The sequence below is a fragment of the Pithys albifrons genome, chromosome 2 (genome assembly GCF_047495875.1).
Source record: "Pithys albifrons albifrons isolate INPA30051 chromosome 2, PitAlb_v1, whole genome shotgun sequence".
Taxonomy (NCBI): Eukaryota; Metazoa; Chordata; class Aves; order Passeriformes; family Thamnophilidae; genus Pithys; species Pithys albifrons.
Window position 1 is genome coordinate 34439823 of NC_092459.1, and position 27727 is coordinate 34467549.

General features: G+C 38.1%; 1 protein-coding gene across 1 annotated transcript in view; it reads right to left on the reverse strand.

The window, feature by feature from the left end:
* The window catches only part of SNX14 (sorting nexin 14), a 50381-nt gene extending 22883 nt beyond the window's left edge, over positions 1-27498 (reverse strand). The window contains 16 exon segments of the mRNA XM_071548708.1: positions 229-255; positions 3756-3814; positions 4142-4266; positions 4541-4696; positions 6248-6362; positions 6507-6587; positions 6662-6706; positions 7569-7644; positions 7927-8083; positions 9372-9456; positions 13405-13492; positions 18779-18822; positions 25956-26034; positions 26146-26222; positions 27067-27187; positions 27276-27498. Of these exon segments, the coding sequence (XP_071404809.1) occupies positions 229-255; positions 3756-3814; positions 4142-4266; positions 4541-4696; positions 6248-6362; positions 6507-6587; positions 6662-6706; positions 7569-7644; positions 7927-8083; positions 9372-9456; positions 13405-13492; positions 18779-18822; positions 25956-26034; positions 26146-26222; positions 27067-27187; positions 27276-27412 (1472 nt within the window). The 5' untranslated portion in view covers positions 27413-27498.
* Positions 27499-27727: the final 229 nt, after the last annotated feature.

Here is a 27727-nt window from a genome sequence, read left to right on the forward strand (position 1 = left end):
CATGTATTGCAAACTTGTGAAATTAGTAATTAAGCAATTTCTAAACACTTGTCAAGAGGACATGGGGAGTAAAGCTTATTGTGAGAAGAAATGTACTGTAGTCCAGAGAAGACATTCACATGTTTTTAAAAAATAAAACGGACAGTTAACTACTGTTATAAAGGCTGTACGATGAAATCATGAGAGATGCAGCGTAACTAACACACACATATTGAGTGTTAGACTTACCGTATGTCATCCAAACTCAGGCTACTTCTGCAACAACAGGCACATAAATTACCTCCAGAGCCCAGCAGAAAATAATGTTTAAATCAAAAAACAAGCCAACAAAAAACCAAACCAAACTTGACACACCTATCTCAACAAAATTGAACCGGCTTTGACCATCATCACGGGTTAACAAAAAAGGTGATACAAATAGGAGTTTCAGACCTAAAATCCTAAGAAAGCGATAGATGAACAGTACTTGCTCATTTCATCACCATATGCTTGGCCTTTGAATATAAAACCTCAGTTACTGAATATTTCAGGTCTTCACTGACATTGAGCACAAGCAACTATAAATCTACAGAGAGCAACTTTAATTTTAGAGTATTCCATAATGCCAAACAGGCAGCTAACTTTTTCTATAACTTAAGTTCAGAAGTCAGGTAGGAATCTAGTTAATTTGACCAATAAAATGAAAAGGTTGTGGACTTTTTGTAGTAAGACATGCCCTCTTTCCCCCTTTGTAATAGATATAGTAAAAGCCACTATTAAAAATTTTCATAGACTTTAAGAACTGTCATGTATTTTTGATATTCTACATAAATTGGTACATAGAACCAATGCCTCAGACACCAAGCCAGTAATTCCAATCAAGATGTTAAAATTAATTATTAACATTATCAACATACACAAGATTTTAATTCTCCGGAGCTACTGAATTCTGGACAAACTGCTATGGGATTAAAACACTAAAATTTTAGCTTTCATTTTACAAAGGGGTCTGAGTGTAAGATATCTTACACTGTCTTTAGCCATGTTAGCTGCAAAACTGGAAACATAACCTATCAAGTAAGAAATTACAGTGACTATTACATTGCAAAGAACTGTTCACAGACTTAATTCCACAGGTTTTATTCCTGACCATTTTCTGAAATTGTTAGTATCTTTTCTATTTCATCCTTTAACTTAAAAGATGCTTTAATTTCATTGCTATCCCAATGATGAGAAATCAGGATGCATCTACTTCTATTTGTGGTCATGGCATGTAGAAAATGAAGACAGATACACAGCTATCTAGAAATTTGTGTCTTTATACTACATGACAGCTTTTCTTTCTTTGTTGGACTTCTAACACAGAATACCTTTAAGTAATGTAGCAATGTATTATAAAACACATGCCTGTGAGAGGGGAAGAGGGAACGCTTGTCGTCTCTTCCACACTATCCAACTTAAGGTAACAGAATTGGACCTCAGAGCATCAGTTATCACTGGCCACACACATTAAATATGAGATAGAAAACGTAAGTTATGAAGCTAAAACTGTTGACAACCACAGCTGGTTATCAAGTTGTCAGAATATCCTCAAGATGAGTTCTCTACACTGCAGAAGCACTTGAGGCTTCCCATCTATGGCATAGCAGTTTTCACAGCACACATTATTTGTCCTATCTGTAGGCAAAAAGCTATGATTATTTTGTATAGATCAAAGAAGTGATTCAAAGCAAAATTACACAGATAGTCACATCTTCCTACCTTCCCACCTGTATTTTCTGGAAACTCTGTAATTTTCTTGTCTTACAGTAAGCGAAGTGTTTCAACACATTACCCACATGCACATTCCACTGGAATTTCATACCTGCTCCTAGCTGATTTTTCAACCAGCAGTATCTAAGCAAGATACACATGGGACCCATAGCAAAGTATCAAAGATATGGGAAACAAAACTCATCTCTTTGCATGTAATTTCTTTCAAGTGGAACTAATGCTAGAATAGGGAACAGAAGTCAGGACAAAATATACGGAGTAACACCGGGAATAATGCTGTAAGTGGCTTTATTTCACCCTACCTTGGCAGTGACTGTCTGTACCAAATTCTGCAGAGGGAAACTCCAAAGCAACAGGCAAATTACTTGCAAATAGGATCTCCATTTCAGGGAAATAATCACTGAGGCACCACTTCAGGAACATAATCTTGTACTGTAAACCAGCATATATACTGAGGAAATTCTGACTGTTTCAAAATGTAAACCAGATAGATTTTCACTAATGCTGTGGATGCTGTTTGAGAATATGTTGTAACAGTCCCCAAACAAAATTTGCTTATTTTGTGGCCAGAGATGTACTTCAAAAACTCCAGGTAGAGACTGCCTGTCATTTCACCTTTTATATTTTTAAAAGAAAAGCACCAAGGATGTGACCTAAATTTTCACACTTTAACTAGATTTAAGAAGTGTGTGACAGGGTACTTTCAACACCTGGCATGAATAATTTGGGGAAAGAAACCAGATAGTAGCTTTAAAGGTCTAGATGGAATCCTGCAGCCATTTTCAACAGAAGGGTGAAGTGTGTTTTAAGGTCACCATTCCTAGGGGAGTATCATGTAGGAAAGAGATGCTGTTTGTTTGTGCATTCCACACCCATTTGCTAAGAAACAGAAGCTTGCCAGCACCAATGTGAGAAAACACTGCACCAAAGCTCCAGTTCTGGACCTACAAGAACTATAAAGACTACATAAAAGATGTCACCAATGGAGATATATTGAAGAGAACAACAATGTCTTTTTTAAAGAAGAGGAGCAGGGAAGAAAGGTATGTCTCAGTAACACATCTCACAGCAGGCTGCAAAACAAGAGCGCTGCTGCTAGGTCTATCTCTAATGAAAGCAGAAAAGGCTAAATACATCACTGTTACTTCTCTAAAAGAGTTTACCACCTAAAATGATAAACACTAGCACTTTCCATTATACCACAGATCTTATGTCATACTAGTAAAGAAAGTCCATCCAAATTAAAGATTGTCTCACTGAAGTTTTCATTCTTTTGGCTAGACCATAAGAGCAGTTCAGCTGGGCTAGTCTATGACCAAACCACCTAACATAAAATGGAAGACAAGAAATCATCAGACCTCAAGGTTTATTAACCCAACCCCGCTGTGGGAGATCACCCATCCACACCACAGGAGATGCTCTTCCCCACAGGCCCTAAGGAGCCTGAAAGTGGTCTGAAAGTAGGTAGTTCAAGCCCAGAAACAAGCTTCTGACACTATAGTTCTGCAATGGAGTTGTGGGATAAAAAATACATTTGACCAGGGAGAAATAGCAAATCCTTCTTGTCACAACATGAAGCAACTCCCATTGCATGACCAGGTCAGTCAGACCCAGGGTATACTGTACCTATCCCTGTAACATGCAAGAAGATCCAGCTTTGCACCACTAAAATGCTACTATATATACACGGTCAATTAAATCATCACTATATTTCCACGTTATCTTATTCTTGGTGCACAATTATTTTTCCCTTCCCTCTTCTCAAATGTTGAGGTCTAAATCACATTTTAATTCTTTAACGTAAAACACTTCAAAGTGATGAGACACCTTGTACAATATTGCTTGATCCTTTAATACGTAATTTGCTAATTTAAAAACAAAAATGTTGAGCTAAAAATTTAGTCAAAATAATATCAGGTAGTAGCAAAATTCCTATGGTTTAATCTTCTGATGCTTTTAACTAACAACCAAAGAAAAACACTTAAAAACTCTACCACACCTACCTGTTAAATTTTGAATTGCGTGTTGGTGACTCTGCTCCTCTTAAAAGGTGTCTGAAGTACTATAGCAGACAAATAAGGTATCAGAGAAAACACTGGATTAATTGAGGTAAAGGCTACTATGCAACAACAGTGCAAAATTTAGGAAACAAGAACAGAAGTAAAAGGTAAGTTAGTCAAAATCACACAAGTTGTTCTGTGAAGTTGTAGTGAATTAGAATAAATTCAATTTTCCTACCGAGACCGCCCCAGCTCTGGATTGCTAACTGAAGTGGAAAATGAAGCCGTATTTTTCAGTCCCACATACACATGACTGTTGTAAGCAGCATATACTAAACAAATACAACCTTGCTTTTAAGACTACTCTTCAAGAAATCTTTCACACTTACTTCATCACTGTGACAGAACATAGGAGTAAAAACATTCTCAAGCAGAGAAAGTACGTGCTCGTAAGCCTCAAAAAGGCACCGCATAGTTTGAAGTTTCACGACATCCATAGATGGACCTTCAGCAACTATAAAAAAAATTGTAAGTATGAATAGAGATATACATACAGACATAAAAAGTTCATGGGGGTTTTTTCTGGTCTGAGCTTGTGACTACTTTGCAAGATGTTTTAAGTTACACAGATAAAAAATAGAAATAAACTAACAAAACAAGGTACAATATAGCAAGAGGATAGCAAAAAAACAGACAAAAAAAAGATGGATTATAGCTAAATTTGTCTTTACTACAGAATGTTGTAGTAAAATTCCAGTGTACATTATTCCTTTCAAATTTAAACTTACTTCTTTGAATCTCTTCCACAATGAAAGGGTCAAATCTAATTTTGTCAATGCTTTCATCCAAACAGTAAGTTTTGTAAATTTTCTGTACTTCCTCATGAAGAGACATCTTTTCAGTATCTGATAGTTCTGGTCGCAAAATTCGATCATTGAATTCCTCTGGGAAGCAAAGGAAAGAAAAAGCATCTCTTGGTCAACTTGGCAAACAGATAGCATCTTGAAGCATCCTGTAACATCAAGTCATTTTCCAGCAGATACAGTAATTGGTAAAACTTTAAAGTTAATAGAAACCTAAGACATCCCAAAGTCTTAGGTAATAAAGTAGCTGCCTTCTTATTAACTATAATTCAGATGTGTTAATAAAATTATTACTAAAAATATAATGCAAGTAAAACAAATTATTCCTTATCACAGCAAGTATAAAACCATTAAGTCATTCCTGGCATAATAATGAATCAAAAGAATGGTTTTTAATTCTTAAATTACCCAGTTGTAGTTTTCTTTAGCACAATTTCCAATTCATACTAAACACACACAGACACAGAGGCCCAATAGCCCTTTATACCAATCACCTGCCCGTATGCTTATGCTGCTATTTCATTTGTAAGACCAAATCCATTGTAATAATTTCAATATCATCTTTATTACTGTGCAATCCTCTTTGAATTTTTTTTATTATTTTCCTCAGTAAGTGCTTCTTACCTAAAATATTTCTATCAAGTGAAAAACCACCTACAGTAGACAATTTGGGACAGCAGAGGTGGAGACCCCTAAACCTCATTCTTTTGTTTTATAAGCTAATACACAGATCTGCCACCTACAGAAATGCAAGAGAAGTTCACAAGGAAAAAAATGCCAAGTTTTATCCAGAAAAATAAACTGATCATGGAAAAGAGAGTGAATTTCCTGCTAAAGGATTATGAACACATAAGAAGCACAAAGATTATTATTTCCCTTCTGCAATGATTAACAATTTCTGCAGTATTTTATAAGATTAGGTCTGTCTAATCTAATTTCACATGATCCAAATGTATGCATGGGCTTGGGATATAAAGGCACATCCATTATGCCCTATGTAATATAAAAATACTCAGTTACCAAAAACCAAAGAGCAACATCACTTTGCTAAACCAGTAATTACTTGTTGACCAAAAAACTTGAAATAAACCACTCAAATTTATAAAACTTCACAGAAAAATCTATCATTGGAAAGTAGACAGCTTTTCAAACAATGCCTGTGTAATGCCAAAACCAAGCACACACCTCTTAACCAAGGTACAGGTTACTGAATAAAATGTTTCAACACTAATGTTACGTTTCTGTTCTTTACAGAAATCAAAGTTCTACAGCTAAAAGAACATGACAAGCTTTCAATGATGAAAGCTCATTTTAGAAATACTTTGGTAACAACATCGTAAAAAGCAAGGTGGCTGTACTTTGTATCAGTGGTCAGAATTTTTTTCTTGCAAGAATATTCCATTTCAAAATGCACAACTTTTATCACTAAACAGAAAAACACTCAAGACCAACATTAATGTTGCCAAGATTAGCATTGAAGAATTGGGACACATTGACATAAGTGAGCACAGATCTTGAAAGGTAATCTCTTGCTAAATAATGCTGCCTAGTTTTGAGACTTTTGAATATTCACTTCAACCTGCAAATGCTTAAAGATAATCAAATAACTTGAGCACACATATGCAATCTTACCTACAGTCAGGCAGAACTGTAGCACATGTACTGCCCCTTCCTGTTTCAGGAAGTTCATAAACCGAAATAAAAGGTCTTGCTGATCTCTGATCTCCTTTAGCTCCAGTTTCAGTACCTGAGTAGGTTAAAAATGCAGTCAGCCAATTTTCAAACTTTCTCCGAGTACATAAATAATGTGAAGAGTTGTAGAACAGAAACAGCAGGTAAAGCAAAACACTTATTCAAAAGAGGAAAGGAAATAAATGTTGCCTTTGCTTACAGATGGTTTTTTATTTCTTGGCTCCGCAAATTTCTGAAGGAATGGAACCAATGAAGAAGTAGGCTCAGTTGCTATCTCAGGCTGCAAAAATAAAATTATTAAGAAAGCTTAATGGATGAACCAATTGCTACTGTTTTAATTTTGTCAGTACTCACTGGACTGTCATCAATGAAGATCAGCAGCAAATGGTTGACAGTGTCCTGCAGAAAAACACAAAACAAAATTAATATTAAAGAAATTCAACAAAATAGTTTAAAACAATTTCAATACTCCGTTATGCCGAAGTTTAAACCTGTGAGTGTATTAATACTTTTAAAAAAGCAAAGCCTGGAAACACATGTCTGAGAATTGACCTTCAACAGTCTCCTCAAGCTTTTACAAGTCAGGGAATTTCAGAAGAGACCTGCACAGAAACTTTCTTTACTAGTGGAAGAAATCTCTACCAAGTATTTTTACTGCAAGCACAAATCTAACGAACTAGTAACACTTCCACAGCTACAGTACTTTCTGTTTGCACCTAGGTGGTGCCTGCATAAGTATTGCAATTTTGCCTATTAAAATACATGCTTACACAAAATCAAAGATGGGAGTCTTCCATCTTTACAAATAAATGCCCTCTTATTTACAGAATTAAGAAAAAAAGCATTTATCTCAATATGGCTGAAAAAAGGGCTGTTTTACTTAGACTGCTGTAAGATCCACACAAGTAGAGTTCAAGTACTTCAGTCCTTGTTTAAATGTAGCAATAGCAAGCAGCAATTTGAAAATGTTTCTACTAGCCCAGAATTCTCCCATTTGAAAGGACTTGTAGTCCATCATTAAAAATACATTCTTAAGAGATTACACCTCTACTGTTACTTTAGTCAGTTTAGCGAGTTAAACACTGAAACCAGTTAAACAAACAAACAGAACAATCGGCCAAAAGATTCTTTTTTTCTTTTACCCAGTCAAAACGCACAGCAAGTAAGTCATTCTGCATCATTTGCTTCACCCACAACATACTTAGTAGGAAAACAGTCATATTGAATAAATTAAGGTTACTCTTCTGTTCCAGAGTCTTACAGGATCAGCTAAGAAATCCATTGAGGGAAGGAAAACAGAACCAGGCAGAATCTCTCTTATCAGAAGAGCCAGGGATCTGGAAAGAAAATAAAGGAAATAAAAATCCAAACGAATACTACATTACATAATTTTCTAAGTGGTTTCTAATCCCATTATATACTACTGGCAAATGGTTTAGGATTTTAGTAACACCATAAGCATGCTATCTTAAAGACAAATTAAAAAATCATAAACAAAGAGATAAAAGAAGAGGGGTTGAGGAGGATGACTTTGGAGTTCATTCTTTCACTTCCCAAAATTATTGTACGACATAGTATATAGATACTTTAAAAAATACAATTCCAAATAATTTCTATACCTGCACTCTGTTGACTTTGGGGGCAAAATGTAAGGAAAAAGAAGTTCAGTAAGTTTTCTTAAGTAATTAAGTTCATCTCTTCGGCTTCTCAAAGCAACATGAAGTTCTGGTCCATATTCTTCTAATGCAGCTTGCTGCAAAAATTCTGCATTTTTTACTGAAGGTAAAAAACAGTATCACAAGTTACTTTAGTTTTTTCTTACTATGAAACAAAAGGCAACAGTTTTTGATTTGAGCTAAAAAGAAAATACTTTTAATACATATACAACTGCCAAAGGGATAAAATGTTGAAATGTTATGAAAGAACCTTGGCTTAGACTTGGAAGCCTAGCTATTTAAAAATAAAATCTCACATTAAAATAAGAATTGATTCAACAAACAATTGCAGTTTGCATGGTATCCGGAATGCTTCCTCATTTAAAATTATTGAAGAATTCATTTTCAGCTGCTACTTCACATACCTGCCCTTAGGAAACAAAGTCTTTTTCTATGGCTATATTGTTAATGTAGAATGCAGTTCTTTGCTGATAAGACAAATATTTCCAACTCCTTGGAAGAAGTCAAAGGAAATATGAAATTTGGCGTAAAGAGCACTGCAAGATTATCTACTATCTTGAAATTGTTGCTGTGCCATGAATGACATCCAACGTGATTATGTTATGTTTCATTTTTCATGTTATTCATTACCCACTACTCACAGGGCCAATGGCATATATTTATGGATATCAAGCAGACTTTTTGAGGGAAGGAAGAAAAGTTCATGACTCCAGTTAAAGTAAACATCTATGCTTAAAACTTGAATGAAACCACATTTAGTAGATAGAGCATTGTGGAACAGAGCCAATGAAAAAAATAAAGATAACAACACAAGTGTTTCCACATACTCCTTCAATATGCAGTTTTAATATAATTTTTACATTAGGCTTGTGAAGATACTTCTACTGGGATAATAATTAAACATGGTACTGGTCAAAATCTCACCATAGCTTACAAACATGAACGTAACTTTTCAAATATTGATCAACTCAACTAAAGCAGATATGAAATCATTCTACCTATGACTTATTTACAGTACAGTGCAGATGCAGAAATCCTTTCACCTGTAACTGCTCATCTGGCATATAAAGGAAAAACTTCAAGAAGCATTAGTAAAGGATCTCGATTGCTCTGAACAGACAAAAACCCCATTCCTGTTCACTACACAGATGGAAATTTAGTATTTTTTAATGTGGCGAAATAAAAATCAAAACAGACTACAAATATGTACTGCAATTTTCTCCCTATTTGTCTCTGCAACCACCAGAAGAATAATGCAAAACGATCACTATTTTTTTAAAAAAGAAGGCATAAGGATGAAAAGACACAGCAATATAATCTTAAACATGAATAAAGAAACATTCAAACTTGCTCTTTGAAACTGACAACACAGTAAGTCTTTACATTACCTTTTTGCCTGGCCTTGGCTATCACTTCAATGTGTTTCATTGCTGCCTTGAGCATCTTCTTTGTTACAACTGTTGGAATATCCACCTAAAGAACAGTTTTAAATAAAACCAAAATGATTCTATTTTTATCCTTAAATTTTATTACAGATAATTATCAATATACTTCACTCCTATGTCCTCATTCGAACCATAAAATGAATCATCAGGAAACAAGCCATGAATATTCTAGATGAACTGACAGTATGCCCGTTCTTCTTGACTAAGCATGCAACAGTACGCAGAACTAAATGCCAAAAATGACACTGTTAACGTAACATATTTATTGTCAACTCATTCCCATTATGATTTTTCCATTGCAATAAATACAGAAATGCAGTAAGATTTCTGAGTCACAGCATAGAAAGCCTAGTTCTGTGTGAACAAAAGCAACAACTGTGCTCTGCTTCTAGTACTTCTGTACCTTAACACTCTGCACTCAAGTACACAAGGACTAAAACCAAAGAGAAATCTCTTATACATACACAAAAAAATGTCACATCTCAGGTGATGGCAGAACCAAAAGAAAATTTGAGTTACAGAGTCAGGATGAGCATTAGTGCCAAAAATTATACCATGTGATCATAAGCCAAACAAAAAGCACATATGATTTTATCAAGCACTGTACTAGGGTCTTGCATTTATATATTCTTTGATGGCTATGAAAATGAAAGGAGAATTATAGAACAATTCAGGCACCAAAGGACCTTGAAATGTCTTAGCTCTACTCCAGACAGTTATTAGGGTGCTCAGGGCTGTATCCATCCTAGTGCTGAAAACCTCCTGGGACAAAGACAGTCAGCTCCTCCAGCCCCAACCATCTCGGTGGCCCCTTGGTTGAACCTGCTCCGCTCTTTGTAAGAGGAGCCCCAAACTGGATCAGTATCCTAGATGCCATCCAAAGAGCATCAAGTAAAATAATCTTTTTCCTTGACTGACTGTCTCTGCTCCTGTTATTACAGCCCAAGACACTGGTGGTGTGGTAAGCTGCCACTGATGGCTCATATTCAGCTCAGAGCCTACCACAGGGACAAGTCCTTTACAGAAAGCAGAGCTTCTCTCAGCAGCCAGTGAGTTCCCAGCCTCTACAGTCTCAAGGGACTTTTCTTAATCTGCTGCTGCAGTTTTCATGGAAACTCATCTAGAAACAAATTTACACTTTGCATGCTCTTTGTTTTTAAGCAAAATATGTCTCAGGGATGCAAAAACAACATTTGTAAATGTTCAAAATCTAACAGTTTGAACAAGTTTCTTTCCTAATAGAATTTGTCCCTCCTTGATACAGCATAAAAGCATTTCTTGCCAGACAAGGAAAGACTGAAATTCCAAAGGCCACCAGAGCTGAGAGAAAAGTTGTTATTGTATTCAGTCATACAAGGAGAATAACATATATTCCTGCACACTCTCCTGTAATATTTGAGGTGCACAGCTATGACCTGGCCTGGCCAGCCCAGACAAGGCAGTACAATTGATTAGAACTGCCTAAAAGTAAGGTCAACTCCTATTAACAAGCAGGAAATAAGGAACTTCTGCTTATCAATTGAAAACTCCGCCTTTTGTGCCTCACGTTTCAACAGTAATTTCTATAAATCAGGAGTTTCCTATGGAACATAGGGCTAGGGCAGTGTTTATTCCTGCAGAAGTCAAAGAGCAAAACAAGCGAGTTGTTGACACTGTAGCAGACACTTGGAACTTTTGACAAAAACTTCAGTCAGATGCAGGGCTATCTACACACCATACGAAGGGAACCTTTCCCTTTCCCTTGAAAACCCAAAACCGATGCAGAAATGGCCACAACAAGGAAAAGCCAGACTTCAAGTATTTCAGCAGACACTTAAGAGCTGACTGGTCTAAAGTGCTTGGCACTTCATTCAACAACTGTGCTTCAAAAAATTCCACCTAGGCACCTTTAAACAGAAAACAAAAGCATTCTTTTTACTGTAGCAATTCGTAATTTTGCATCTCAATTCAAAAGCAGAAGATTCTTTGGCAAAAAAAAATTATAGAGATATAACCTTAAAAAGGAAAAATAGTCTCATTTTTCTTACACAATTCTTCTTGATTAAAACACTTCATCTCTATTAGCTAGAACTATTGCCTTCAACTATGTAGTAATAAATCCACATCAAAGCACAGCTCCTTAGCCAAGGTACAACTATTTTACTTTGCAACTGGTGATGAACTTCTCCTCAAATGAGGTCAGAGAGGACAGTGTATCAGAGCTGAAAGGCTATAAAACATTGCCATAATCCTTTTGTGCTAACTGCTGAAGCTTTAAACTAGGAATCCTGAAATGACACAAAGTTGGTACTTTATTTGCAACATGCCACATATCAACTCTGATTTCTACACAACATTTTTCACAGTATATGCAGCACAACTATTAATTGAGGCTGTCTGAATCTGTATGTGGGTGTGTGCATATACAGAAACACAGGCAGCAGGAAAAATATAGCACAGTATGAGACACCAGGCTCCCTGCACAGCTGAGCATGCCAGGTTTCAATTTTACTTCAAAATACAAGTTACTATGAGAATCTTTTTGCTTGAAGAATCTGTACCACTTCACACAAAGAGACAAAATATGTTATTTTGTAGAATGAATACAATTAAATCTAAACATTTGTAAAGAACAATACATTTCTGGGATTACCTTTATTTTGTAGGTCCCCTGACAGTGCTTAATACTTGCACACATCTTGAGTTTTTGTTGCACATATGCAATAACAACATACATAGAACTGAAGATATTACATTTAAATCATTACTGTCGAAGGCAGATGTGCTAAATCGATGCTCTACATAAAGATGCTACAGCTGATCTAATACAATTAAAACCTTATTACATGATCAGTAGAGGAGACATGACAATTTTCTGAATCAACAACAAATTCACAAACAATGCAACAAACACCAACATGTACTACAAGTCCAAACTGAATTTTAAGACCTTGGTCTAAATTTCCACTTTGAAAGATTTCCACAACTCCATACAATGTCTCTATTGCTACATGGACATTTCCTAATCTTCCCCCATGTTCACTGTATAAAGCAACATGCCTGAGTTAGAGTAAACAAAAAAGTCATCTGGATTTGATATATAACGAGGACAGAATCAAGCTGTTAATCAGTCATGACAGAGTACATGTACAACTTGTAGCTCAGGAAATATTATTGTTACTAAGGCAGGGGGAAAAAGACACACATTATGCTCTACCAAAGGGGCCAGCATTGAATAATTCTGGAAATTGACTTTAGCAACTCTTCCTGCTTAGAACAGCCAGAAAGTTAGAAGCAGTTCCTGCAAAACAGACTGTGCTAACAGATTAAACACGGCAACAAAACCTTTTATCTTTAGTATTCAGGATGTTCCTTAAGAATTGCATTAATATATGAACGGTATCTTTTAATTCTTCTAGTAAGATGTTCTCACCTAATTACACTCTATTCTTTATAGACAATGTATAGACCTTGTTTGCACTTTAGTAAGTCAAGCAAGCAGAAGCTACAAGACAGGTACACTGCTAACCATTTTCTAATAGTTATTTTTCAGTAATTCTCAAAATTGTGTTCACTTGGATTTAGTCACTAAAAGACAGCCAGAAGATCATCACAAGGTTTTGAAAATGCCTTGCTGTGGTGTAAAAATATACCCATTTGCAAGAATTGGCGAATGGGTTGGGTTGCAAGGGACTTCACAGATAACTTATTCCCATGGCAGGTACATACTTCACTAGAACAGGCTGATCCAACTGCATGTTGAACCCTTCCAATGACAAATCTTCAGAGATGGTTTACAACCAGGAATGCAATAAGCTCCAGAAGGAGGGAGCAGATACCACAAGGATCTACCTTAGGTGGTTAGAAGCTGTGTACACACTCTGTAAGACTTGACTTTGGACTCACAATATTTTTAAAAAATTAAAGAACTCACTACAGATGGATATCAATAATTTCTGATGGAAAAACCAACACAAATACCTTTAAGTTGCCATACCTTGTGAATTCTCCGAACTAACACAGATGCAAAAAACCGCAGTGTGCCTCTCAGTTCATCCACTGAGGACTCATCATCAGTAATATTTCTGCAGTGTTGTAAAGCGCCCCATGCAAGAAAACAGAATAAAATACATTTCTAAAATACATAAAATTCAACGACACTATTAAAAGCAGGAATAAAAGCATTTGACAGTGATACTTCAACTAGTATTAATTGAAATGAAAGCTACCAGAAGGTAAGCAGTCTTCTATTCAAGGAAAATAAAAAATAGTGGGAATAGCATTCTCACTACATCTCTGCACACAATGGCTTAAGAAATACTCAGTAAGTTGGAATGATATACCAATTCCTGCTCTCATATACTATATACATGATTTTGATTGAGCAAAATGTAACGTAGTTGCTACAACTATAAATCTATCTTTATTCAGTGGCATAAAGGAAACTGAATTAAAATTATTTAAGTGGTTTCTGCTTGGAAACAAGAATTTAAATAGATTTCCAGTAAGTCTTTCAAGACCATTATCACTATGTCAAAATATCATCTAAACTTTTTACCTGTTTTGCCAGTTTCCATTTGACGCAATAAAGTACATTCGGTGAAAAATCATAGCAAAAATAATTCAAAGCCGATTCAGAAAAAAAGCTACCTAACTTCATGACTTTTTTGGGAAACTGAAAGAAAATGGGAAATACACTATGTCTTAGATGCAGAAATGGCAACTACACTGAGTGGAAAAAGAGACTATGATAACAGCATTCCACGAAATGCAAGCGAAAAACCCAAAGAAATCTAACCGAAATTAACATGAACATTTCTTAATGTTCATTACTAACAATATTGGTAAAACTGCAGTGCAACACTGTTACAGCTGAGTAATGACATAAAAAAGAAAGTCACATCCAGCTTTACTTAATGACCATGTGCAAAAGTCAACACATTTTTTGGTAATGAGTGCATATGTAGGAAGTACAAATATTATTTGTATTAAAAAAAAATCACTACAAGCAATGAAAGGACATTTAAAAATTAAAAAAACATGCATATAACATCATTTTAATTATTCAGCATCCAGTTTTGTAAAGCAGTGCTAGGCTGGGTTAGCCTTCAAATCCGTGTTGCAGATTAACTGCTAGGTATACACACTAGTGACCTGACAGTCAAACTATGCAACAAATTGCATGAAAGAAGCACCTCAAAGAAAGCAGCCTGGCATAAGGAACACAACCATCCTCCAACAGCTAATCATATGCAGATAAGAATACTGTAGGGGAAAGTTTGGTTTGTTTTAAGATCAGCAGTTGACATTTTAGAAGCAACATGGCTAGCACTGTCAAAGGGATTAGCATTGCCAAGGGATCAGCAAACAAACTGTATTACGATATTACTAGTATTTGACAGACAACAAGATATATGAAGTAATTTGGACTAAGAAGCTGATATTTTATTGACACTTGGATAACCAGATTCTTGGCTAACTCTACTTGGACATGACTTTAAGTCACGTACCCTCACAACGTGCCATTGGTTTGCAAGCACTTTCTTTTAATCATCAGAAGACTGGTGAAAAAAACATCATGAACCTGTAAAATCTCAAGTCTCTTGTGACATAGTGGAAGGTCCAAATAACTTGCTTGGAAATATATTAAAAATTGGCTGCATTTTTCCAGAACTTTAGAAATAACTTAAAAACACAACTGTCAATATAACGGAGAAATGTGCTAAAAGAAAAAGGCTGACTCTTAATTGTAAACAGTTACAGAGTCCAGTGCCTCAAGAGAGAAAGACCCAACTGCTATTGCATGCAAAATCTTACAGGATCTACTCATAAATGAAAATCATATATAAACACTGAAGTGGTTGGGTTTTTTCTGTGTGTCAATTCTTCTTACAGAATTTGGCTAACTCTATAAAAAAGATGTAGAAAGTAAGTTCAAGCTAATAAAAATGTAAAGCTATGGTTTGTAACTCAACAAAAATCCTGAACTTTTCTTGCATTACTTGAATTTAAAATAGAAGCAGCTCCATATGTGAAAACACTAGGTTTAATCACTATCAAATAAAAATGTTTTCATAGTAATATGTTACAAAAATGTGATAATTACTGAGTTCTAATGCAATCAGAGAACTGGAGTTGCAATAGCATCACTGACCAAAAAAATTCCCTAAGTGTAGAGTGACTCTTTCGAACTTTACATTCTCCTATTTAAAATGCGGTTGGTATAAGCAAGATATTATATAGTTCTACTGTACAGCATAAAGCAAAAACAGTAGACTCAGACCAGTGGCTGACCAGTAGCTCTACAAACTTGGATTACTATGCTCTGTTCTTCTTACATAGTTGAAAAAAATTCTTAAAACAAATCTTTAAAGATAACCATCATGAATACTTTAACAAATACCAAACAAAAATGAACAGAGGTATAACTACCTATTTCAGTAGAGTTCACTGGATTTTAAGTATTAATTCTCATTCCCCTAAAGTGATCCAAATTCGGGGATGTTTGCCTTTAAACTTTAACCTGGTAATAACGTACTACAAATTCTCATACAGTTTATTAATGAAATAAACATAAAACAACACAGTTTTTCTCTGATATAGCACTTCATTCCCCAAGCAATAAATCTGTGATTTTATCTTGCAACACACATTTCTGGCAAACATTACACTTCCCAGGCTTTGGAGTGAGGCACATCCTGGTAACACTGATGCCACTGATACCCAGAGTGTGCAAGCTGCTGCAAGACAGCACCAGTCAGCAGAGCACCAAAAAGAAACACTTTTTTATTTATATATATATATATATATCTCCAGTGATCCTTCTCCTGTACTCTGCATTGGTGAGGCCACACCTTGAGTATTATGTTCAGTTCTGGGCCCTTCAGTTCAGGAAAGATATTGAGGTGCTGGAACAGGTCCAGAGAAGAGCAACAAGGCTGGTGAAGGGACTGGAGCACAAGTCCTATGGGGAGAGGCTGAGGGAGCTGGGGTTGTTTAGCCTGGAGAAGAGGAGGATCAGAGGTGACCTCAGCACTGTCTAGAACTACCTGAAGGGAAGTTCTAGCCAGGTGGGGGCTGGTCTCTTCTTCCAGGCACTCAGCAATAGGACAAGGGGGCACGGGCTCAAGCTCTGCCAGGGGAAGTTTAAGTTGGATGTCAGAAAAAATTCTTTCCAGAGAGAGTAATCAGGCATTGGAATGGGCTGCCCAGAGAGGTGGTGGATTCACCATCCCTGGAGGTTTTTAAACTGAGATTGGACTGAGTGCCATGATCTAGTAAATGGACTGGAGTTGGACCAAGGGTTGGACTTAATGATCTCAGAGGTCTTTTTCAACCCAATCGATTCTATGATTGATTCTATGATTCACCTGAAAGGAGGGCAGTTTGCATAAGGAGTTACGCCCAGACGTTTTTCCAAGGGAGAGCAGTGAACAGTTTTACCAGCCCAGTCTGGCAAATATGAATTGCCTGCTGGTGGTTACCCAACCACACTGCTAAATAAGGATAGTCTGGATGCAAAGGCTTTTCCTTTAACTCTGTCAAGAATTATCCCAAGTCAGTGAAGTTTGTTAGCTCAGAAAAAAAACATGTCCTGAATGCAGGAGTCCTTTGTCCTGGGTGAGCTGAGTTTTGCAAACAGTGCAGGTACAGCTAATTAGGAAAACTCAGAACTGGAATGCTTTACAAGCCAGACCTCAAATGGTGGCACAGAGACACAGAGTTCAAGCCTCCCTGCACATCTGTTGCTGGAAACACAGGGAAGCACAGAAACACGTGAATGTCTACAGGAAACCAGACCAGATCTGACATTCCTACTGCTAAGCTGAAACCAGTAAGCCTTTCAGGACCAAGTTGTTTCCTGTAGAATTACTCAGTTATCACTTGCACTCACTATAGCTCTCTGAACTCCCAATACTTCAGGTTCACGGAAAGCTTAGTAGGTTTGATCAGCATGGTGTGAATTTATGGAGCTAGTTCAAAACCTGGAGATGCAGACAGGCAAAAGTAAAGACAGTGCAGAAACACCTATACTGCTCACCAGAGGGCAAGATGTAACAGAATCTAAACTGGTTGGCTCCATGCCAAGTATATTTTACACTACACTTCAAACCATGCATATTACTATCCCCACCAGATGATATATTCCAGACTTCCACTGTCTTAGGTGCCAGAGATGTAAGTAATTGGTGGAAGCCAAATTTCCTTGTCAATCCGTAACAAAGACATTGAAGACAACTTCCACCAGCCAAGAAAAAAATATTTTCAAATTATGAAATAAAGAAGATGGTTGCCTTACATTTGTTATTTTAACAAACAACTCAATAGAACATGCTCTAGTTTTCCGTATTTGAAAGTTTAAAACCTTGAGTTTTCCAACTTGAACATTCACAATACACGGTGCTAAAGCTCCCTCTGCTGTTTGCATCAGCAGTGACGTTTTTACACTTCAGTATATTCATCACACAAAGTTGGAAGTGAGGCATGCAGGTATTGGCCACGATCAAAAACCAAAGAACAAATAAGTCTGCCCAAAAAATTTTAGATCCCAGAGACAGGAAAAAAAATTCTTAGAGTAAAATAAAAGAAAGTAAATACTTCCTTTTAGCACAAACTGAACATTTCCATCCAATGAAAAAGTCAAATTCAGAATTATGGTGAGATGTTTCAACACACTAATGCCAGAATGATCAGTTAGATACATTTTAATGTCTTCTTACAAAGTACTGCAAAGTACTCATTAATATACAAAGGCACAAGGAAAAAACCACCCAAAATCTAAAAAAACCACCCACCCCCCGAAAAAATAGTTAGCCACAGTCTTTTCTTTATTCACTGTTCTATTCAGTGCAAAATAACCAGTCAGTCTTAAAACTCAGCAAATCACCATGTGATCTCCAAGAACTTGGTGATATGTATTCAAAATACCTTTTCTATACTAACTAAAAGTGGAATTTTTGTCTTTTTAAAACCCTGTGAAGTGACTGATTTATTTTTAAAACAATATGAAAGATCAGTATGCCTCTAATTTTAGAGGGTATGGGAGGGGTTGACTTTTTACACAGGTTTTAATCAACCCATACTTACTTCCAAGTAACAGTTATTAGAAAATGAACATATAAAAATAAATAATATAAAAGTGATTTTAGGATGAAATACAAATTTCAGAACCACTTCTATCATACCTAAATTGTTAAAAGATCTGTTCTACTCTGCTAAGAGAAAATAAAATTATGAAACTGTAGCACTCAAATATATGCTTTACATTTCACTAAAGAAACAGAAATGTTTATTTTCAGGTGACTATTTCTTAAACAGGCTGCCAAATATTTATCATATTAAAAATAGCAACTTTTAGGTAAAGCTCATACCTGTACCACGGATAAATAAAGTTTTCCAGCACCAACTCAAGCACCTGTACAGAACAAAGACAACCATGTTAGAAAATAAACAGTTTACTATAAATTCCTGTTCGAGGAGTCAAAAACAAAAGCATCTTCCAAAACTCACAGGGAATAATTCATACGTCATAAAACTTTAAGGTATAAACATGTAAGTTGTGTTTATTGTGAGATAATCCATTTTGCATCATAGTCAGTACTTTGCACAAATAGCAACAAAGTGATGGTTTCATCAGATATCAACATCTGCCACTAGTACTATCAGTAACAGGAAGCACAGTACCATGGCCACTGTCAGGTGAATGCTATGAAACACATCATTTTAGCTCAAACAGTCCTTCACTAACTTTCCAAATCAGTCACTGTTCTTTTCTGAAGTAGCATAGAGTGTCCCACAGGCACAGTTACCCTCCTACACTAACAAACATTTCCATCCTTTTTCGTCCAAACCTCCACCTTTTCCAGCTCTCCCCCACTCTCAAGCTGGCACAGTCAATCCACTCTCAAAGAAAGCAGAAGGGTCATAAAAAGCAATTCCTGTAAAAGTCATCAGCCTTTCTCCATATCCTGTGTCACAGCTTGCAAGAAAGCCTGCCTTGTGGTCCAGCCATCTCCTGAAGTCCTAACTCGAGCATTACTCAAAGTTCTTAACCTGTATATATCCTCATGGCCTCCTCCATCCTGTTCCCAGCCCCTGTAGATCTCTGTAGAAGAATCTTTTCCACCATTTCCATTAAGCCTGTTCAACACAGGTCAAGCCTGTGTTTGCCTTCTCCACGCCAGAAAACCTGGGTTAATCAGGAAGAACCAGCACTACTGCAGTCACGCCACAGTCATGCCCTGGTTCAGCTTGGCTTTCAGTGTGACAGGAGGAGGGCAGAGGAGATGACAGTCCTTGTTCAAACAGTGGGCTGGCTGCCAACACCCCGTACACGTGTACTGCTTGCAGGACTGCAGCTTTGACACCTCACCTTACATGTACACACAAGCTTCAAGTACCTGTCACAGTCCTTGCAACATGATTAGTAAAATGAAAACTTCTGAAAGGAAGGAAAACCGACAGACAGTGCCAAGACAAAAAAAATAAAATGAGGAAAGGATGAAATTTTCTTGAGATTACCCCTCCTTCACTATAACCTCAAGATATAACCCACCCTATTTTCTTCCATCACACCTATTCCTTAATTTGAAACATGGCTTTAGAAATCAGTTTGTCCCCAGCAACATCTGCGATGATAAGGGTAGTAAGACAGAATATATGTGTTGCTATGTGAGGCTGCTGTGACATATTCTATAGAAGGAAAGGTTCTGCAAAGCTACTGTGTACAAATTAAAATGTAAAATCTGTTTGAAAGGAAAGCTGAATGTAACAGCTGATATACAAGGAGAATAAGTGTTACTCTTCTTACAAGATCTGCTGCTGCACTCACTCACACTATATGCACTGCAAGAATTCAAGACTTCCTAAATTTATGCTATCTTTAGGGCACTGCATGCCTCTGCTCCTCTCATGATTATAAAAGCACACTCAAGAAAAAGCACACCTTGGCCTTTTTAATCCCTTTCAATTCTTCAGACTTGAGCAGCTCATGAACAAATACTCTTTTTCTGTCTTTTAAGAATATCACCTACTCAAATTTGGCAAGATACACTCTCTTTCCCAGTTGTTCCCTTTCACTGTTCCTTTCCCTCTCTAAAGAGATGTTCTCCAATTGGGATGATTTTAGATGTCTGTGTTATGGACCGTACAAAGTCACCAATGTCTCTTCCCCCACCTACGTGCTATATTATCTTATGTGCTATAGCAGTAATAGATGTTCAAAACATAATACCATCACGTGTTAATGATGGATAGGTAAGCTAAATGTTGTGTCAAGCTGTCCCCTGTGTCACCCCCCTGGCCAAGTCTTATATTTCCATTAAAGGCAGAGTGGAAAGGTGGGAGGAGATGACAACAGATGCTTTAATTCTCAGTCTAGAAGAGACCAAGAAACCCCAGAGAACCTTCTTTGGAAGTTAATCTTCATACAACAGGAAGAAGATCACATCCAGCTCCAGTCAGCAATCACAGGACATTGGCCTTAAGAACATATTAGGCCACACAAATGAATTTCCCTGATGCCTTAAGAACATATTAGGCCACTCAAATGAATTTCCCTGATGCCTTCCATAGCACTGCCAGTATATCAACCATCAATTTACCCCACAGAAAATTTCAAGTCTTACTGGTATTGCAACATTATTCTTGCTAATGCAGACTTTCTAACAAAATACACCTCTTTCAAGGCTCAAAATGCAGACTCTTTAAAAAAAGCGCCTTACAGAAGCAAAGGCCTCATGTGCCATTTTGGACAGTCTCCTTGAGACTCATCCCATATTTGTAGTAACTGAGTTCCAGTTGAACCATTTCACACACTTGCCAGTGTTTCTCTTCCACAGTCACACCGTAAGGACAGGCTTTATGGTACTGCCTCCACAGGACAATGCCTTGCAGATAATCCCACTAGACAAAGACCCAGAGACAGCATGCACAGAGACAGACAATTAACTCAATATGCACTTGGAGTCCACCTATCACTGGTCGTGATATCAGAAGGCAAGACATGTCCTGTTAGAACTCAAATGTTCTATATATGTATGTATGGCCAGACTTCGTGAATGCAGATTTGGGAAGGGCTCTCCCCATGTGGGTGTGCCCTTCCAACTTGTGCAGTGGATGTTTTAGGTGAGGTACAGCGTGTGCAGAACTGGCCCCACTGTTTCAGTCCTGAGGTCCATCTGCCACAGCCGAGAGAGCTTGGACAGTGACAGTGAAGTCCTCAGGACTGTCACAGCACCCGGTACTAACCGGGGCTGACCCTGCTGAGCATCCGAGATGTGACGGGATGGGATGGCAGGGAGGCATTGAACTGCCAGGGGATGGTCCCACTGAGACTCGAACTCACGTCCTTGGGATTCAGAGCCCAGAGTGCTCTCCTTTACACCACGGGACTGCCCCAAATGATCTATATGACCTTAATAAAAAATGTGTGGACACACAGAAAGCAGCCCCTATTTGTGCATTTACTAAACAAATGGCATAGCAGAGACAGTTATGTAGAACGATCCATTGCACCAAAGTGCTGTACAGAAGTTAAAAGAGAGCTACAGTGTGAAATCATCCCTACTGAAAAATACAAGCACTCAAGGAGTAATAGGCCATGGACTGTCAGTAACTGGATTTCAAGGCATACAGTCCATACTGCTTTCCCTTGGATGCTGTGAGCATTCCAGACTCAGTGTGATTCTGCAAGACAGAAAAAAAACTGTCACATCACCCACTGTACTTCCAAAAAGCATTGGGAAAGCAGGACACGTGCACCTATTTCCATTCTAGCAACATCTACAATATTATTCAAGCTCAATTGCTCATATGACACCACGCCAAAAAAGTAGATGGGACATCTCTAGGAATGACAGATAATGGTATTCCTGGTCTGTAAGTTATTAGTCTCCAGTTTTAAATACAAATGATGAGTAATTTCATTAAAAGCCTACCTATTTTCAAGCATTTTGCAAAATGACTGTTTCTACTGTGCGTAGGCAGCTTTGAATTGGAAGGAGATTACAAGTGTAAAGCCAAATGCAGCAGATAGCAACATAAGCAGCAGTTGCAGAAAAAAAGAAATTATTTTCTAGCATGCACTACAACACTGCAAAGCTCATCAATCTCTGCTGCTGAGACAAGCTTTCTGGGGACTGCTGTACAACTGATGCCAGGTGTCAGAAGAGGAATTGTAGATCAGAGTGATGACTGAGTCAGTAGCAGGTCAGAACTACCAGGCCAAATTAGAAGGAGTAATAAGCCACGATGACAATTATAAAGCCTTAAAAGACAGTCCAGCTAAATATCTGAGACCACTTTCTGAGGGGAGAACAAGCTGTTCCCAATAACAATGCATGCAGCCCATTGGGCTGCTACGGAATGGCAAAGAGCATGTTCAGACAGTAACTGATTTCTTATCATGCATTTGTCCATTTCTTACTCTTAGGAAACAAAAAAGTCTAGTCCCATAGATGAGCCAAAGACCTGAGAAGTTAAGAATTAAAAAAAAAAATTGTAGGATCAACAGACAGCAGCACCTTGGTCCAGTAAGGCATTTCTTTCATGATACCAATCAAGAATAGCTGAGCAGCTTTCCATAGATTTTACTTGCAACCATTCCTTACATAGCAAAAATGAAATTGTAAGGAAAAAAGATGAGTTCATTAAGAGAACAACAGAATTAAATTCTCCTCTCTACAATCTGCAGCACCCGGACTATATGCAACATAAAACTGAGCAACAGATACCATGTCCTAATTCAGAGAGAAAGAAGACACTGAAGAAACTAACATAACACAAAATGGGTTAGAAAGGAGAAATAAAATTACACTTAAGTCACTGCATTATTTTTGTGCAGGATACAGCCCAAATAATAACACATTGATAGATGCATGGTTGAGACAGTTTAGTGTTCAACTATAATAATAAACATAACTAGGGGGGAGGAATACCCAAGTACGGATTTTTGCTATTCCTCTAAACCAGGTACAGCAGCTAAGTAGACTAAAACAAGGCTGCAAAAGATTAAGAATTTGCAAAGTGAGACAAACTGCCATCACAATCCAAGACAAAAAAAATCCACACTTGTGAGAAAAACTTGGATTTCTTCTGATTTGAGTGTGTATTAAATTATTCTGAAAGCATTTGAAAACACAAGCTTAAAGGTTACACAACCAGTTCAAATTAGAAACATTTGGAAATGGGAATATTGTCAAAATTCTTCAACCTACAAAAGAAGAAGTAGAAAAACTAATACATAATAAAAGAAAATCCCAGAATTATTCCAAGTATTTGAAGATTCTCCTTTTTAGATGCAGGCTGCACTGGGCACTCCTTTAGAATCTAATTAATCTTAATTCAGTTCACACTGTATCAGCTTCTCTCTAATGTATGACTAACCCACAAAACAAAGTAAGAGCAGTCTCTCCTTCCAACCTGAAGCAGGCTATCCAATTCCAGGCTGGCATTGCATGCCATCCTCAGGTCAGGAGGAATATGGTGTAGGCAGAACCCCTGCTACTCTTTTAACCAGTAAAGAAGAGCTGCAATGAGGAACAATACAATAAGATTTCTCATTCCCAATAGTGTCTGTCCTAAACAGCAGAAAATGGGGCCTCAGAGTGCTTGGGGCCCATTGAAGAGGATTACCCTGGCTCGCTGCCCTGGGAAGGCACAGAACCGGGCCTGGTACTTCCCTCTAGTTAAGCACACCAAGATAAAGGAATGAGAAACATGGCATAGATATACAAAAGCCATGTCCACAATGCTAAATAAAGCAGGGCCTGAGACATGTCACTGAAGTATAAAGTGACAGCAAAGAAAAACTCAAGGCTTTGGAAAGGCAGAATTACAGCAACAGAAATCAAATACAAAATGTCAAGGTGCAGCAACACAATTTAAAGATCAGTCTTAGAAGACAACTATGGTATCTACTCATATCTCTTATGAATAAGATACTACAAAGAACCTTTTTAGCACGAAATTTCCATTTAAGCTAAGGAAAAAATTCCGTTCTTCAACATTTACCACACCCTTTGGTAAACTGTCACATCTATTTGCTCCTCAAAATTCTAAAAATGCTACTGCATAGAACTGTGTATTTTATATTCTACTATTAAAGCATGAGCCTTTTGAAATGATACCCAGGATTACTGTCAAATACACTTAAACTTATTTCAAAATTAGATTAAGTTGTTTCAAAGAATAAATGTTCACTTCTGAAATGGCAGAGGAAGTCACTTCATTAAACTAAAGGAAATCAAGTTGTGATCTGTTCTTTTTAAAAAAATTCTCAACGGTCCATCCCTCCCTTCCCTTAAGGTTTTTATTCTTCTATTCCTGCAGTGGCCATTCTTGGGGCTTCCTGCACTGGGCCTCGCCTGGGACACCATCAGGCGGAGCTGAACTAAAGTCATAGCTCATACCACAAACATAAGCACTTCATAAACCATTCTGTTAATTGCAAGAACTGACTTGCAAAAATCTTTCCACTTCTGGCATGCCAATTGTTCATCCTCCTGCCACAGAACTCCAAAGCTGGAATTCTACATAAATGGATATTAAGGTACACAGGTACTTGTGTATTTTCCTAGCTTCAAAAAACAACAAAAGCTTATCTTTTTTGCTGCGAATATATTTCATCAATTACCAATCAAGTTTAAAAAAAAAAGCCCGAAGAAAAACTGCTCTTCAGAAAGCTCTTTTTAAAAGAGATAGGAACAAAACAAAATTCCTCATTTAAAGCCTTTTTAAAAATATATCTATGCTAAATCTCTTTGAGTAAATCCACTAATTGCTTTTTTTAGATGTTGTTACAGCCTTGCCCGATGATTTTAAATAGACTGACAGAAACATAGAATGGTTTGGTTTGAAAGGGACCTTAAAGATCATCTTGTTCCAACCTCCAGTCATGGGCAGAGGCACCTTTCACTAGACCAGGTTGATCAGAGCTCCAGCCAGCCAGGCCCTAAACACCTCTAGGAACAGGGAATCCACAGCTTCTCTGGGCAACCTGTTCCAGTGTCCCACCACCCTCATAGTAAAGAAGTTCTTCTTAATATGTAATCTAAACCTATCCTGTTCCAAATCAAATCTATTCCCCCTTGTCCCATCATTCCATGCTCTTGTAAAAAGCCTCTTTCCAACTTTTTCGGAGTCTCCCTACTATCAAATTACCATCTTCATTACAGAAATTTTGTAGCTGGAGCAAATAATCTCTTTCCTCCACTCCCAACAAACCAAGGAGGACAAAATTGTCATCTTTTCAAGAATCATACGTGTTCAGTTACAACTGTTCTTACCAATATTCTTCTAAATTTAAACAGACATTTCTTCTGTGTTCTAGGTGCACTACCACACAAGCAGTCACATCCTTGTTAACAAGGAGGCCATCTCACCCCTCTGCTCCTGGCACATGTTCTTTTGATTTGACTTTCACATGAACAAGTTAAGAAAACTGGAAAGTACATCTGAGCTATTTATTGAATCAGAAATGAGGTCTAAAAGACATGTAATAAGAACACGCAGAACTTTAAGGTACTAAAGAAACGATGTACCAATTACCTCTGAGAGTGATGCATCAACCTTGGAAGGTACTTTCAGATCCAGCCATGGCTGATAGTTTTCCAGAAGCAAAGTAGGTCTGTAGGAGAGCATGGAAAGTTTATGTAACAATATGTAATTGAAAGTTTCCTATTGTGATGTGTACAATGTCAGTAATACTAAGCTTACTGGTACCACAGATTCAATTTACCTGTGCCTCTTGCATTTGACCTTGCCACATACAGCGCAACTGTGACCGTGGGGAAACAGCTCCGGCAATTCTAACTGCTAAGAGAAGATATCTGGACAAGTTTACATTCTTCAAAATGATAAGTCTATTAACATACCCACACATTCCTGAATTTCCTTTTAGATTATACTATTATAGAGAACTGAACAAAGACAGTGTTGTTTTCCCAGTAGGAAAACAAGATAACAAGGCACACTAAGAGAAATAAATGAACCAAACAGAAAAATCACTTTCACCGAAACAAAACGTGAGGAGAGATATCCTTTCACATTCCATCTCCCTATACATTAGTTGGTCTAATAACATACCTTTTCTGAAAAACTTGCCTTACTCATAGAATTGAACTACTGCAACTATAACTTTTGAGTCCTGTGAAATTCTACATTAAACCATTTTAAGATGGAAAACAGCAATTTGCTTTGGGAACGTTTTTCCTTTGAAATGCATACCACTTACAGAATTTTGATTACAGTGAGCAAAGAAGACTCAGCACTGGCTTGCCAGTGGAAGTGCATCTTTAGAAAAGAAAAAGCCCCAATAACAGAGCAAACAACTACACCGTTTCTCCATTGCCTGCTACTCAAATGCTCAAAACGTATTTAGTTACAATTACTCGGAAAAGTAAAAAGAGCAAAGCAAGAAACAACATCCATGAACACTCCCAACAACTGGCTTTGCAGCCATACGTAGATTGGACGAGGCCATGCAGAAACGTGTGAAGAACTCAAAGTCCTAAGCATCGTCTATTTGCTACAAAATACCTATCAGTGGGGGGCCATGAGCTGCATTTGATGTGCAGCATGTCTGGAAGCAACTAGAATTACACAAGAATTGCTGTCCAATACAAACTCTTATCTTTAAAGACTATTCCGACATATTTACCTTGGGTTTATATTTTATTGTGAAAAGAATATTGGGCAAGAGGGAATCCGGTCCTAAGGAACAGTAGAAGGTGACGACACCAGCCACGAACGACCAGAAGATCATCAAAACGTGCAGATACCTTACAGACACACAGGGAAGAAACATCGCGGTGTGAGAAGCGGCAGCGCCGGCTCGGGCCCGGTCGCCCCTCCGCGCCCGCGGGTTACCGGTGGAGGAGGAGCGTGGCGGCGCCGAGCGCCAGCAGCAGGCAGCAGGACAGCGGGTACTGCCGGCAGCTCTCCCGCACCGCCTCGGCACCCCGCAGCCGCCGCAGCCGCCGCCTGGCCGCCCGCAGCCACCCCATGCCGGCCGCTGCCCGCTCCCTCCGCTCCGCGCCGGCGGGCGGAGCCGCGGCCGCTTCCGCTGCCGGCGCCCCGTGACGGCGGCGGCGTGACGGGCACGACGGCGGCGGGCGGGGCACGGGGGCGGTGCTGGGGGCGCGGCCGGGCAGGGAGGCTCAGCCTCGCCGGAGGTACCGCCCCGCTGGAGCCGCAGCCTCGCCGGAGGTACCGCCCCGCTAAAGGCTCAGCTCCGCCGGAGGCACCGCTGCGCTGGAGGCTCAGCCCTGTTGGAGGTACCACCCGGCTGGAGGTACCGCCCCGCTGGAGGTACGGCACCT